Source organism: Micropterus dolomieu, linkage group LG02 (genome assembly GCF_021292245.1).
Source record: "Micropterus dolomieu isolate WLL.071019.BEF.003 ecotype Adirondacks linkage group LG02, ASM2129224v1, whole genome shotgun sequence".
Classification (NCBI taxonomy): domain Eukaryota; kingdom Metazoa; phylum Chordata; class Actinopteri; order Centrarchiformes; family Centrarchidae; genus Micropterus; species Micropterus dolomieu.
Window position 1 is genome coordinate 1118244 of NC_060151.1, and position 13072 is coordinate 1131315.

The 13072-nt window shown below is 41.8% G+C and overlaps 1 protein-coding gene across 2 annotated transcripts in view; it reads right to left on the bottom strand.

Moving 5' to 3' along the window:
- The window catches only part of LOC123967457 (junction plakoglobin-like), a 128259-nt gene that overhangs the window by 5784 nt on the left and 109403 nt on the right, over window positions 1-13072 (bottom strand). For both annotated transcript variants that reach the window (XM_046043555.1, XM_046043554.1), the window contains exons 4-8: window positions 8960-9213; window positions 8626-8864; window positions 868-1069; window positions 630-774; window positions 443-546 (exon numbers count right to left, since the gene is read on the bottom strand). In XM_046043555.1, the coding sequence (XP_045899511.1) occupies window positions 443-546; window positions 630-774; window positions 868-1069; window positions 8626-8864; window positions 8960-9213 (944 nt within the window). The remainder of the gene's footprint in view (window positions 1-442; window positions 547-629; window positions 775-867; window positions 1070-8625; window positions 8865-8959; window positions 9214-13072) is intronic.

Sequence of the window (13072 nt, forward strand, 5' to 3'; positions counted from 1 at the left end):
CATAAATATTTAGTGTGCCAGCATTGATAGCAGTTTTCCCTAAACTCACAATACATATACAAATTGGCTTACCAGGTGTTAAGTTTCACCCCGGGTTTACAATGAGATTTATTTTCCTATTTCCTACAAAAGAGAGCATGATATGCTATATGAGAATACTAACCAATTGGGAATTCGTGGACATTAATCTGCCAAAAGCTATGATGATGTTTTATGAGAGGTTTTGGACTGAAGGCTAAAATGAGATTTATTTTATAATCACTCTAGAACAGGTTGATCTTTTCGCCTGTATATATAGACAGGGTTCCTTGCAGTGCTTAGCTAAGTCTTGTGTTAATAGTTGCCGTGTTGCAAACAAACTGTTCCATTCCATTCTCCTGAGAGTACTTGGAAGTGGATTCAGTACACCTAACTTTCAGTAGTAGTGGGTTAATTCACATACCTGTTTGGTTGCAGCATCTGATAGATTACGGAGTGTCCACAAACAGTTCTGGATCAGACGTTGACTGGATCCAGTAAGATGTTGGCCCAAAGCTTGCATACCACCTGGACACAGATGTGAAAATACAGTTACATGCTATACCATCATTTACACAGAACTACATTCATGTTCAGCAATGTGGACATACCAGCCTCTACTATTGCTGGCTTGTTGCTGGGACAAACAGACAGCACTTTGAGAACACGGCTGGTGGTCCACAATAGCTTCTCATAGTTGTAGTTCCTCATGATGAACACCAGGCCCTCTGGGCCCCCATTGGCTAGGATGATCAGCTGAGAAGAAACAGGAAGTAGCTGGTGTAATTCTGTCATAAATAAGTAGACTCAACAAGGATCTCTTTCCCAATGTCAAGTTCCTCACTTCACCTTGCTCTCCTGGTTGCCATAGGACAGGAGCTGCAGACAGTCAGTGGTGATGGCCAGGAACTTTGGGTTACTCTTTTTCAGTAAGGGAACCATCCTCTGCAGGCCGTCAGCAAGACGCACTGCCATCTTGGACCCCTCTTGGTGCAGCAGCAGGTTGTGGAGGGTGGTGATGGCGTAAAATAAGACTGATTCTACCGGTGAACTGAATGAATGAGATTAACAGAGAGAGAAAGAGATTTCATAAGATGAACTAATTTTAACGCGCATTGTGCTATTGCACAATGGAAGATAACCCAGAGAAAAATATGGAGTGGAAGTAAGTTGAAGGAATATGATTTATGTATAGAAATAATTTTAAAAAAAAAGGAAAAAAGAAGGACCTGACTCTTTGTCCCTGCATTGACATCTAAGGTCTAAATGACTAAGATTATAAAATTAAGAATAACTAGAACTGCAAGCAGTTGTAAGCGGGGTCCAAGCCTCCCGGCGCAAGCCTCCCCCCGGCCCCGCGGATGGCGCGCGAGTCGTGCCGCATAAGGTCCCCACGTTTGGTGTTGATGGGCCATTCCAAACAGGCAAAACGTCCTGCCTTTGAAAATGCTATAGGAATTAATGGGATTTAGTGAGGAATTTGAGCTTCGCTTTTAGCGCCACCTCTTGGCCAAACTGCACCAAAATTGTCAGGTGTGATCAGGGCCCCATGGGGAACAACTGCCACAAATTTGGTATCAATCGGAGTTGTGGTTGTGGAGATCTAAAATGCATGTAAGTCAATGGGATTTTTTTGAATAGCGCCAACTAGGGGCTAACTGTAGCAAATTTTGCACAGCCCCTCAGGGGTGCATGCCACATAAGGTCCTCAAGTTTTGTGTCGATCGGCCATTCCAAACTGAAGATACGACATCATTTGCTGTTTTTAGCGTTTTTGGCAAACATTTGTTAGCGTATAATTGCGACATTTTTTGTTGGATCCAAATTTCAGCTTGGTCCAGAGATTATCCGTGCCAAGTTTGGTGTCGATCGGACTTGTGGCTTCGGAGGAGTTTAAATAGGTTTTTCAGTTTTCACAATGTAGCGAAAAAAAAGTTTAGGCGGAAATGGGTGAGGCCTATACCATTGGATTCAGCTCGATCCCCCCAACGCGTGGATGTAAGGTTTTTGATATGCGCCTTTGTATGCGGGAGTTCCAAGGCAAAACGTCCAAATGATTAGTTATAGCGCCCCCTTGTGAGAAGTGTGCAAATTTTTGCTTCTGCGGTCATGGCGGTGACCTGGACCTACCCTGTGAGTTTCGCGTCTCTAGGCTGCAGTTTGCGTTTTCTTTACGGAAGAATAAAAATAATAATAAAAACGAGAACAATTCCAATAGGGTTCCCAGCTCCACTGGATCTGTGAACCACGATTGCAAGGCATCGTTCATTCCCAGCCCCACTCTGGCTTGAACCCCTAAATACCCTGTCCCTCTCATTAACCCCGCTTAATTTAACATCAGCTTGAAAGCAAATGAAAACAAAAATATTTTTTTTGATTTTTTGATTTGAAATTCAGGCGTTAAGGGGTTAAATTAAGTGAAGATTGTTAATTTGTCTATAGAACATAGAAAATATATAAATTCAGGTATGTGTAGGTATGATGCAAATTATCGACAACAGGCATAAATGAGAAACCAGGGCTTGCAAAAGGTCCCTAGGTTCGTATCGAATATGCACCAACAGGCATTGGGGGAATCCATGTGCTATCTTGGCTTGCAGTCTGCAAGGAAGAGGTATGATGCGAATTCGCGACAATCGGCGTCAAGGGGTTAAGATTGAGTAACACGCTGCTCTGGCATTTTGGAGGGTCTTCCTATATGTTTTACGACTATCTTGCCAGATTAAATGAGATTTCTCCAGACTGCATTCAAGTTTTTGTGATGTTTGCTTTAATTTGGGAGTTAAGAGGTTATATCATGAAGCAAACCTTATTTGTTCTATTATCTTATTTTTTAGAGGGACAATAGAGTCTAGTGTCCTTTGCAGTGAGCCTGCAGCATTATTTCCAAGATGATCAATTTAGGAGGACTGAAGTTAGCATAGCAGTCTCTGTTATATTGAGACGTGGTATTGAATTAAATGCAGATATAATCACTTCCTTAAATTTAGCTACCAGTAAGAAAGAGTCAAAATTTTGTCTAATAATATGTAGTCTGAATACAAAAGTTATTAAATAGTGGTCAGATAAAAAGGGATTGTGTGGAAAGAATATAAATGTTCAGTTTCAATGCCATATGCCAGAACAAGGTCGCACAGTGAGTGGGTTTATAAACTGAATCTAATAATGAAATAAATGAAATACTAAGCTATAATTGTCGACGTAAATGCTCCGTATTTGTATAACGCCTTTCTAGTCTTTTCGACCACTCAAAGCGCTTTTATACTACATCTGCATTCACCATGAGCCTAAGTGCTCAAACAGAAACTAACATTCACACACATTCATACAGCCACCAGAGGCAATTTGAGGTTCAGTATCTTGCCCAAGGAGACTTCGACATGCAGCCTGGAGGAGCCGGGGATTGACCTTCCGATTAATGGGCAACCGCGCTCTAAATTGTATTATTCACCAACACAAGAAACATGTTGGCACCAGAAAAACAAATCTATGAGTAACGTTATTTCCTGTTGCAGGAATCCAATAGTCGAGAATAGAGGGTATGCGTTGATGTCACTTCCCCTTCTGGAACACACTGGACTGAGTGGCAAAACATCAGTTACCATGGCTGCATTTAGCAAACCGGGAGTAAAACAAGTGATTATTTGCATAAATTAAAGGCAGTCGGACTCGACAATGATCCTTACTGCTTAACAAAGAACCAGAGTGCAGCTCGTTCAAGCTAACACTGCTGCTCGTCTTTCTGCCACTCAGTGAGCATAACTGCGTTCTGTGACGTCATGCGCATACGCTCTATTGTAGGCAGGGTGCAAACTACGGGGGAGCTCGGCTCCTCTTAACAAGACGGTAGCTCCCCTGATGGATCACGTGTAAATAGATTTCTATAGGCTTGTTCTTTCTATGTATTTGTGCTTTAACAAATTACTTTCATGATTACAGAGGCTGCTGTTAGTTCAGAGTGTCGGGAGCTTCAAATAATCAGCGACGTAATGCTGCTGAACCTCGTGTGTGAATGTGCACAGCGTTTTTCTTAATAGGGAGATGATTCAACTTATTTGCCAGCCAGATGCTACTCTAACAAGAGAGTATTAATATACTCCTTTGTCTGTATTGTGATTTATTCAAATTTATTTGTCACCGGGCCAGACAGACATGGGGATGGGGAATAGAAACACCACATAAACAGACAGCACAGAGAGAGGGCAACACCTGTAAGAGAATGGGGATGGGGGGTGGGGACAACAGGAAATAGCAGAAGGAAACACCAATTACAGAAAGCAACAAAACCTGCAAGAGAACGGGGGGCTTGGGGCGGAGAAAAACAAATAAACACACAAACAAACAAAAACAAAGAGACAACCAGCCGAACAGCAGTAATAAACAGCTGACATGAGAGAAATGAAAACGAGAATCAGTCAACATAAATAAACAACACAGCACCACCGTGAAAAATGATAAAATAACAATTCATTTAAATAAGTAACTGAATGAAAAACATCAAAAATAATTCTACCAGGGAGAAAATTTGTTTGTGTGTGTGTCTATATGTATCTAGACTGTATGTGTCTGAGTGCGTGTGGGTGAGTGTGTCTGTATGTGTATATGTATATGTGTACACAAGCCTGTTACAGAGTGTAGTTCATAGTGAGAGTGGGATGCCACAACCGCGCCACACCGACTCCAGTGACAGGCAGGCAAGACCCCCAGTAGTCAATAGGGGTGGGAAAGTATTCAACTCCTAGACGAATTGCGCCGTGAACGCAGAAGACCCCGACCAGCAAGCGTCAAAGACATTGAAATGCCAATTAAAAACGCAATGCCATCGGAAAGCAAAAGGCGGAACCCGCAGAAGAGCAGCACCTGTACCGACCACGGCGCGCACACACAACAGAGGTCAGTGCCACCCCGTGACCGGCACGCCCAGAACAAACCCATAGCACAGCTCCACCCCACACACACCCTGCACATCTGGACAACTAACTACCTCAGTCTACAGAGGAGTCCAACAACTGGCTGACACAGGGGAGCATGGATCTGATGTCAACGAGGCAAACTAGGGATGCAAAATAGTCCCCACAAGCTAACCAGGAAATGCCTCCCCCGGACTCCAATGCACAAACTAACGGCCAGCAGCCCCCCAGAGACCCTGCACCAAAAAAAAACAATGCATCAAGATGCACTGACAATTGCCCCACAATCCCATCGCAGCCCTCTGATAGCCAGGGCACCCCGCGACTCTCCAAAGCGCAAAGGACCCCAGACCACATGTCCCGGGGAGAGCTGCACCCTGCCCTGATGGAGAACAGCAGAGAGCCGTGCCGGGGAGTACATCCCCAAATTCTTGGTAAGATGTTTATGAGTCCACATTTAATTCGACCATTTGTACTATTACAGATCCAATTTTGTTTACATTTGTCGGGGGGCAGACACTATTGAGGATTTGGTTTTCCAATACAGATGTTTCAAAGCCAATGTTTTCTTTTTCATTTCCAGATTTTCATATTTTAAAGTCACTGTCTAAGCTCCATAGAAATTGAAGTTACATGATTTGAAAGGTGATACCAAGTTTGTTGTGTTGTGTAAAATTCAGGATTACATTTGGACTTTTGTTTTGGTTTCAAACATTACTTTTTGACAAAGTGACATAGTGATAAATTAAATTTAGTTTGTTTACTGCTAGCTTACAGCATGTGTACATAAATAATACAAATTATATAGAAAAGAGAGAATTTAAAAAAACAAAGCATCAGAAATATAGACAGTTAACAGAATAAGGGGGAAGATAGAAAAAATAACCTTTGAAAGAGAAGAGCAGACATACAGTTTAAATCTGTTATTATTATTAATTGTACATGGACTTTAATGAAAACAGTGTAAGAGGGGTTTCTGATCTTAATGGCTATTTCCTGTATCTAACCAGATTACCACCCAGTAGTACACACACACGAAGAAGCTCCAACTGGCTGGTCTCTGAAAAGCTTGTTTAGTTTTCAATTCAATTCTATTCAATTTTCTTTGATTTTCTTTGAAAATTAAGCTCCGGAATCAATTATGAGTGTGAATTATCCTCCTCTGTTAAGCCTCAGTTCAAAGGATTAACTTTGCAGGCCTGCCTGGGGATTGGAAAGGCCCGGATTTTGTACAAAAATTGAAGGCTAGCCTGTTAGCCTCATCTGCTACAGTTTTCAGTTGGTCTCTGGTTGCCATATTGGAGGTCGAAAGCTTTTAATAGCTCATCACCTGGCATGACTAAATTTCGTCCCACTTTAAGCTCTGCTAAACTGTGTTAAACTATACCGTACCCACAGTGTGTTATTATGCTTATTAAAAAAACCTCACCTCAAAACACTCACTCGTAGTGATGAACTCACAGGTCATTACTCCCTCTCACATCACTGACACATCACTGACACATCGCCGACGCCAGCCAGATATCTAGCACGCCAAATATCTGGAGGAGTCGGCCGATTCGACATCCTCATCCAGCCAATGAGAGCACTCAGATGGCAGAGCAGGAAGCTACTTTTCACTGCAAAAGACAATCCCTGCTACCTGCCTGTGCTAATCCATTCTTTCACCCAGATTCTTTGGCTTTATAATTGGTATCTTTATAATAACAAACAACAGCTGTTTGGTGTGTTTTCTTTACAAAGCAGTTTCCCACCTACGTATACGAAATTTCTGTGGTACGTGTATCATGTCCAGACGCACAAAAAAAGCCTCTTGGGGTGATGCCCGACACCCAACAGGAAGTCGGCCATTTTGGATTTAATGGTCATTTTTGGCAATTTACACTTTGTACTCCTGGATGGATTTAGTCCGATCAACTTCAAATTTTCGCTCTAAACCCGACTGTACATGTTCAGATCTCTACCAAATTTTACACGTTTATTAAGAGTCCCGCCCTGACCACATGTACATGCCGAAATGATTGATGATTTACACACTCCTTACTTTAACAAACTCCTCCTAGATATTTAGTCCGATCGACTTCAGATTTGTGCTGTGCGGTCTAAAGCCATTGATGATTAAAACTTGTACAAACGGTGAGTTTTCGCGGAACGGCGTGGCCATGGCGTGGCATCCAAAATCAACAATTCGTCAGAAAACAGGAAGTTGTTGTAACTTCAGTCTGCATGCTCACATCTGTACCAAATTTGGAATGTACTATAAAAGTCCCAGCCTGAATGCATCCATATGCAAATATTCACTCAAAGTCACAGCGCCACCTGCTGGCAAAAGGAAATGACCTTTAACGAACCAGCCCCTGTGGCACGTTTCACCTACAACAGGAACCCAACAGGAAGTCGGCCATTTTGATTTTTATGGTCATTTTTGGATCATTCACTGGCTCCGTACTTTTACAAACCTCTCCTAGAGAATTAGTCTGAGCGACTTCAGATTTTCTTTGTCTACTCTAAAGCCCCTTAATTAAAAGTTGTACAAACGGTGAGTTTTCGTGGAATGGCGTGACTGTGGCGTCCAAAATCGATGTGTACATGCTCACATCTGCACCAAACTTGACGTGCTCGATAACTGTCCCGCCCCGAACACATCTACGTGTTTAGTTATAGTCGTAGTTTGAATGTAGCGCCACAAAGGGGACACAAGAAGTGATGATTAACACATTTGTGCAGCGTTCAAAGCCCGTGGCAAATTTACAGCCACACCGGCAGAATTTGCAAGGCGGCCGCCGGGCTGGGACTTGCTGCTGGTGTTTTTCTCTGCTGGCTTTTGACGTTGTGTTCTGCTGCTTGCTTTCTGTCATTTGCTCGGCCTCGCGCGTAGCAGACGCGGGGAGCTGCTGGGCGGTGGGTGTCAATGTGCTCGTGCAGTGTGTGTGATGTTTTTGCCCTTAGAGTTTACTGACAACGTTTTTAGTGTAAATACACTCAACTATTATGGGTTTATTTTTTAAATTAACAGCTAAAAAATTATTATTATTACTGTAATATCAGTGCGGTACTAACCAACTAAACTTATTTTCACCCACACACTGTGCGAGCATGGTAACACTTGCTAGTTTCCTCTTCTCATTCATCATAGGACATCTACGTGACATAACTGCTGTAATGTAAATGCTCCATATTTGTATAGCGCCTTTCTAGTCTTTTCGACCACTCAAAGCGCTTTTACACTATATCTGCATTCACCAGTCATTCATACACTGAGCCTAAGTGCTCAAACTCCTCCCTCAAATTCACACACATTCATACACTGGCGGAACAGTGGGTTTCAGGGTTCAGTATCTTGCCCAAGGACACTTCGACAGGCAACAGGGGGAGCCGGGGATTCCGAACCGCCGGGGGAACCGCCGACCTTCCGATTAACAGACAACCCGCTCTACCTCCTGAGCCACAGCCTCTGTGGTGTTGTCTGTGTGATGTTTGTGCACCCCAGTACCATTTCCGCCCCCCAGTCCGGCCTGATGACAAATACACATGTGTAATTAAATAAATAATTCAGACAACAAAGAATTAAATTAAAACTCCTTTGGTAAAGCAAAATCTTTCCAACCAGCTCCTCATACTGCATACCGGTCTGCTGGGCAGGACAGGGTAAAAAAAAAGAAAGAAATTTATTGTAATCTAATTAAGGAATTTCTACCTTAGCATGCGGACTAGTGCTGGTATCCCTCCAGACTTAAAAATGGCCAGCAGTCCCTCTCTCTGGTGCGACAGGCTGTGGAGCACGCTAGCAGTGTAACGAGCTGTCTCCATGTCAACTGCCGTTGTCATGGCACGCACCACGGCACCCACCATGGCTGGAGACTGCACCAGAACACGCCGACTTGCCTCCTTACGGGTCAGCTGGTTGACTATCATGGCTGCCTTGTTCACCACAACCTAGAGAATAGAGAAAATAACTGTGTAAAATAGAACACGTGTGTCTGAAAGCTCAATCAGCGAATTCTTAGGAATTTAGTCTGACAGCAACATACCGGATCGTCGTCCGCCAGTAGCTTGGTGAGCTCTGGCACCGCCCTTGTGGCAAGTTCAGCATCGTCCTGATAGTTTATCAGGTGGACAATAGCTGTCTTTAGCAGCTGCGAGGGTTCAGCCAGTCGTTGCACATTGCTCTGCTGCGTAGGATCTGATTGGACGGGCATGGCCGCCTCCCCCTCCACCAGGGTCTCTGGAAACATGGCGGCCCTGACACGCTGAGCACGGGTCAGTGAGTACTGAGCATCAAAATCTGCCATAGGGAGATGGAGATAGACAGAGAGAATGGAACCAAGAGAGATTACAGTTTTTTTTCAATTGCTAAGATGCAATGGTCAAAGCAATGGCCACTTTTTCAAAACTCTTCACACAGTCTGCATCACCAACATGCATCCTGGCCAAACAGTTAATCTCACCACCAAAAGTCACTCAAACCACCAAAACACTTCATATAAGCCTCAAAATAAACTTGTTCAGCCAAAACACTGGCAACAATTCTCACTCAGAAAGCATCCTTTGTCACTCATAACACACTGACCTACAAAACACTAACAACAGGAAGCATTACGTACATTTATTGAACTTTTATCTTTGAAATGTGACTGATTTTTTATATAAATCAACATTTCATTATAGAATACAGTTGTTCTCAGTCACTTTGGTACATTTCTCAGATCAGAATTGAAATTCTACTTGTTCAACCTCCACCTCATCATCTAGTCGCTTGTGCACATCATATGTAAAAGCAATTTCTGTCTTTTGAGAAACTGCAAATTGCACATGCTTTGACACATTTATGCAAATTATTATGTACATTTGTCTGCAGTTTCCTACATTACCAATTGCTTTCTGTATGTCATGTTGATCACAATGTATTACAGAATACTGGTTCTCTGTTGAGTAGTCTTATCCCCCAAAACATCTAGTCATAAGTTCATTGCGTAAATCACTACATGCAAAATGGTTGAACACGTCATAATGTGCATTTCTACATGTCTATTAGACTTTTATTTTTCTAAATGTGTGCTACAGTAAATTGATGAAGATATCTGTTGTGCGAGGAATGTCAACCTGAGGGGGTTTCCATTTCTTATTTTGTAATCGTTTCAATGACATCCCTAACATCCCTTTGTCCAATCTGTGTCAAAAGTGTCGGACCTCAGTTAGAGCGAGTCCTATACTGTGCTGTGATTGGCCAGCTGTGTATTCGGGGAGTGGCTTAGCAAAGGGTCAATTACATACACAATCCAGTAAACAGGGGACTTGCTGGAGTTGAGTTTATCAAATGTGGATACAGAACAACACAGAGGAGGAGAGAAAGAAAGAATAATGTCTAAACAAGAGAGTAGAATAGTTGGGCCAGGGGGAGGAGCAGCTGAACCAGGGAAAGTGTTTCTATCCAGGTGCATAGCGAGAGATGACATTAGATGTGATGTGGATGAGAACATGAAGATAATATGGATTAGAACAGGACTTTCCCTTCTGTGCATTTTTTTGTAATTATGTATTTACATTTACATTTCCTTATTTGGCAGTCAGTTTTATCCAAAGCGACTTACATTTGAGGAACAAAACACAAGCAGTAGTACAGTAAGAGATCTACAAGTGACAATAAACACTCGTAGGATATATTAGCATGCCCAGCATCAATAAGGTAAATACCTAGAGAAAGAAGTAAGACTTAACAATAGTGCAATCAATACAAGAGAACTGTAAGGAGATTGAAGAAGAAGAAGAAGAGCACAGGAAGTGCAGAGGTGAGGGGTTAGAGGTGTTATAAAGAGGAAGCGTTCTCGAAAGAGATGGGTTTTCATGGGCTTCTTGAAGTTAGAGAGGGACACCCCTGCTCTGATGGCATGTGGTAGTTTGTTTCACCATCGTGGTGTCACAGATGAGAACAGACGGGACTGAGATTGCTTTGTGCTCAGGGATGGCAGAGCCAGACGGCGGTCGTTGGAGGAGCATAGTGGCCAAGAAGTAACGTAAACGTATTTGACAGTATTTTTACACAGTTTGAACCAAAAGCCACATAGATTGGATTATTTGTTGATCACTGTAAAGCTTTTACTTATCTAATTCTGACACTTACATCATGGAGCCTCCTCCAAAGCTACCAGTGTTGAAAAGACATCTTATCTATAGTCACTTTTTAAAAGGAGTCAGCATCAAACTCTGGCAGATTGTCTTGAATTATAAGATCCTCCACATCTAATAACACAAGTCAGTCATTTCAGTTCAGTCAATTTATTTATATAATTTAAAATTTTTATTATTTCATAGCAGGTCCATCAAGCTCTACCTCCATCATTGGTTTCATCATCTGACTCTGTATTTCTTCTTTGAGAAGAAATTTTCTTTCACAGTTGCCATGTTGCGCTGCCATGGTTCTACAGTAGCCCAAACGGACAAACTTACACTACAGAGCGCATTTTGCCACTACACTGAATACGTAAGACGAAGAAGAACAAGTAACTTCAGTAGTAGTAGTAGTCGACTGGTTTATTAGAAGCAAGAAAGAAGAGAAATTTGAGGCCAACACATATTATTTAGCGAAAGAGCCGACAGAGCATGTCGGCCACGGTAGCTTCTCCTACGTGCTTGGAAAGGGGAGGGGTGAGTGGTGCATTCATGTGGTGTCGGAATAATCAGAATCTTTTCCTTCTTAAATCTTTATTGCAAAAAGAGAAATAAAGTGTACATGGGACATAAAGAAGTATACAGAACTTAGATTTTTGCAAAATCACGTATTGCATATACATATTTTGCAAACATGTAAGTTCTAATATGCGTGTTGTTTATATGCTCTGATATTGCTAATCCAACACATCTTTGTAGTAGAGTCCATGTTGATTCCGTATTTTGACTTAAGAGAACACAAACACACTGAAGTCAGTAGAACGACTTCAAAAGCCAGGAAATTGGACCATCCGTGAACCATTGGTTGCAATTCACAACCCTCACCACTAGATGCCACTAAAACGTACACACTGAAACTTTAAGTTGGGAGATGAAGTTTGATTGTGCGACTCACTATTCAACATTCAGCTAACATGATACTAAGTCTTATTTGAATGTTTTATTGTGTCTAATCATCTAATAAGTCTTTTGCACTATCTTCCTCAAAGTACACAAATTGAGTAGGGAATGATTAAATTTTGACAAATTTGATCTAATAAGATTTAAACCATGATGTAGTAATGGATGCTGTACCTGGATCATGGACTGGACTTTTAACATTTGTTGGACTATGTGTCATCCCAAGAAGACACACATGTGGGAAGGTTGTAATGTTGATTCAGTGATTTAGTCATATTTGGCCTTGGATTATGATAAATTAGTGGTAACTGGTTGGGACAGCGTAGGAATCTGTCCATGTCTGAAAGGAGAGCAAATTCACCATATGGGCAGACAATGCAGACTCTTAATGTCCCATGTCTGCAACTGTAGTATTTGCCCTTTAACCCATGCTTGGCTAACACAAAGTGACTGATCACCAGGATGGGTCTTTCATGCAAAAGCTCCAGACTGTATTTTATGCACACACCAGCAGAGGCTTCAGTGGCTTTAAGCTAAATGCTAACATCAATATGCTACACAATATTCCAGGCTGCTACTGTAGGTGCACTTTTTAGTGTCAGTGTCATTTCAAAACAAATATTTGAGCAACGTGCTTCTGAAACCAACTACTCACTCACTTGATGAGTCTATTTGAACACAAAAGTATATAAACCTTTCAAATGCAGAACTCAATGCAAGTAAATAGGATGATATGTATTTAAGCTTTACAAGATGAAGCAGTGGTATAATTATAGAGTTTAAGTGAGAAGAATATTACCATCTGCTGTTGAACCTGGAGGGTGATTTTAATACACTAACTGGGTGGTAAATAATATTTCTTGTTGAACATCATGTGCTGTCATTATTAAAGATAGTTTCCAGTCATGAAGAAGAGAGTAACAAGAAAACATGGAGGAGAATGAAAATGTAAATACAGAGCAGGAGACCAACCCAAGAAGAGGGAGATGAATGTGTTACCAAAAGGAGTTAGACTTCTGTCTGTAGACATGAAGGTATTGTTATTTTAAACCAAATAGAACAATTACTGTATTGTG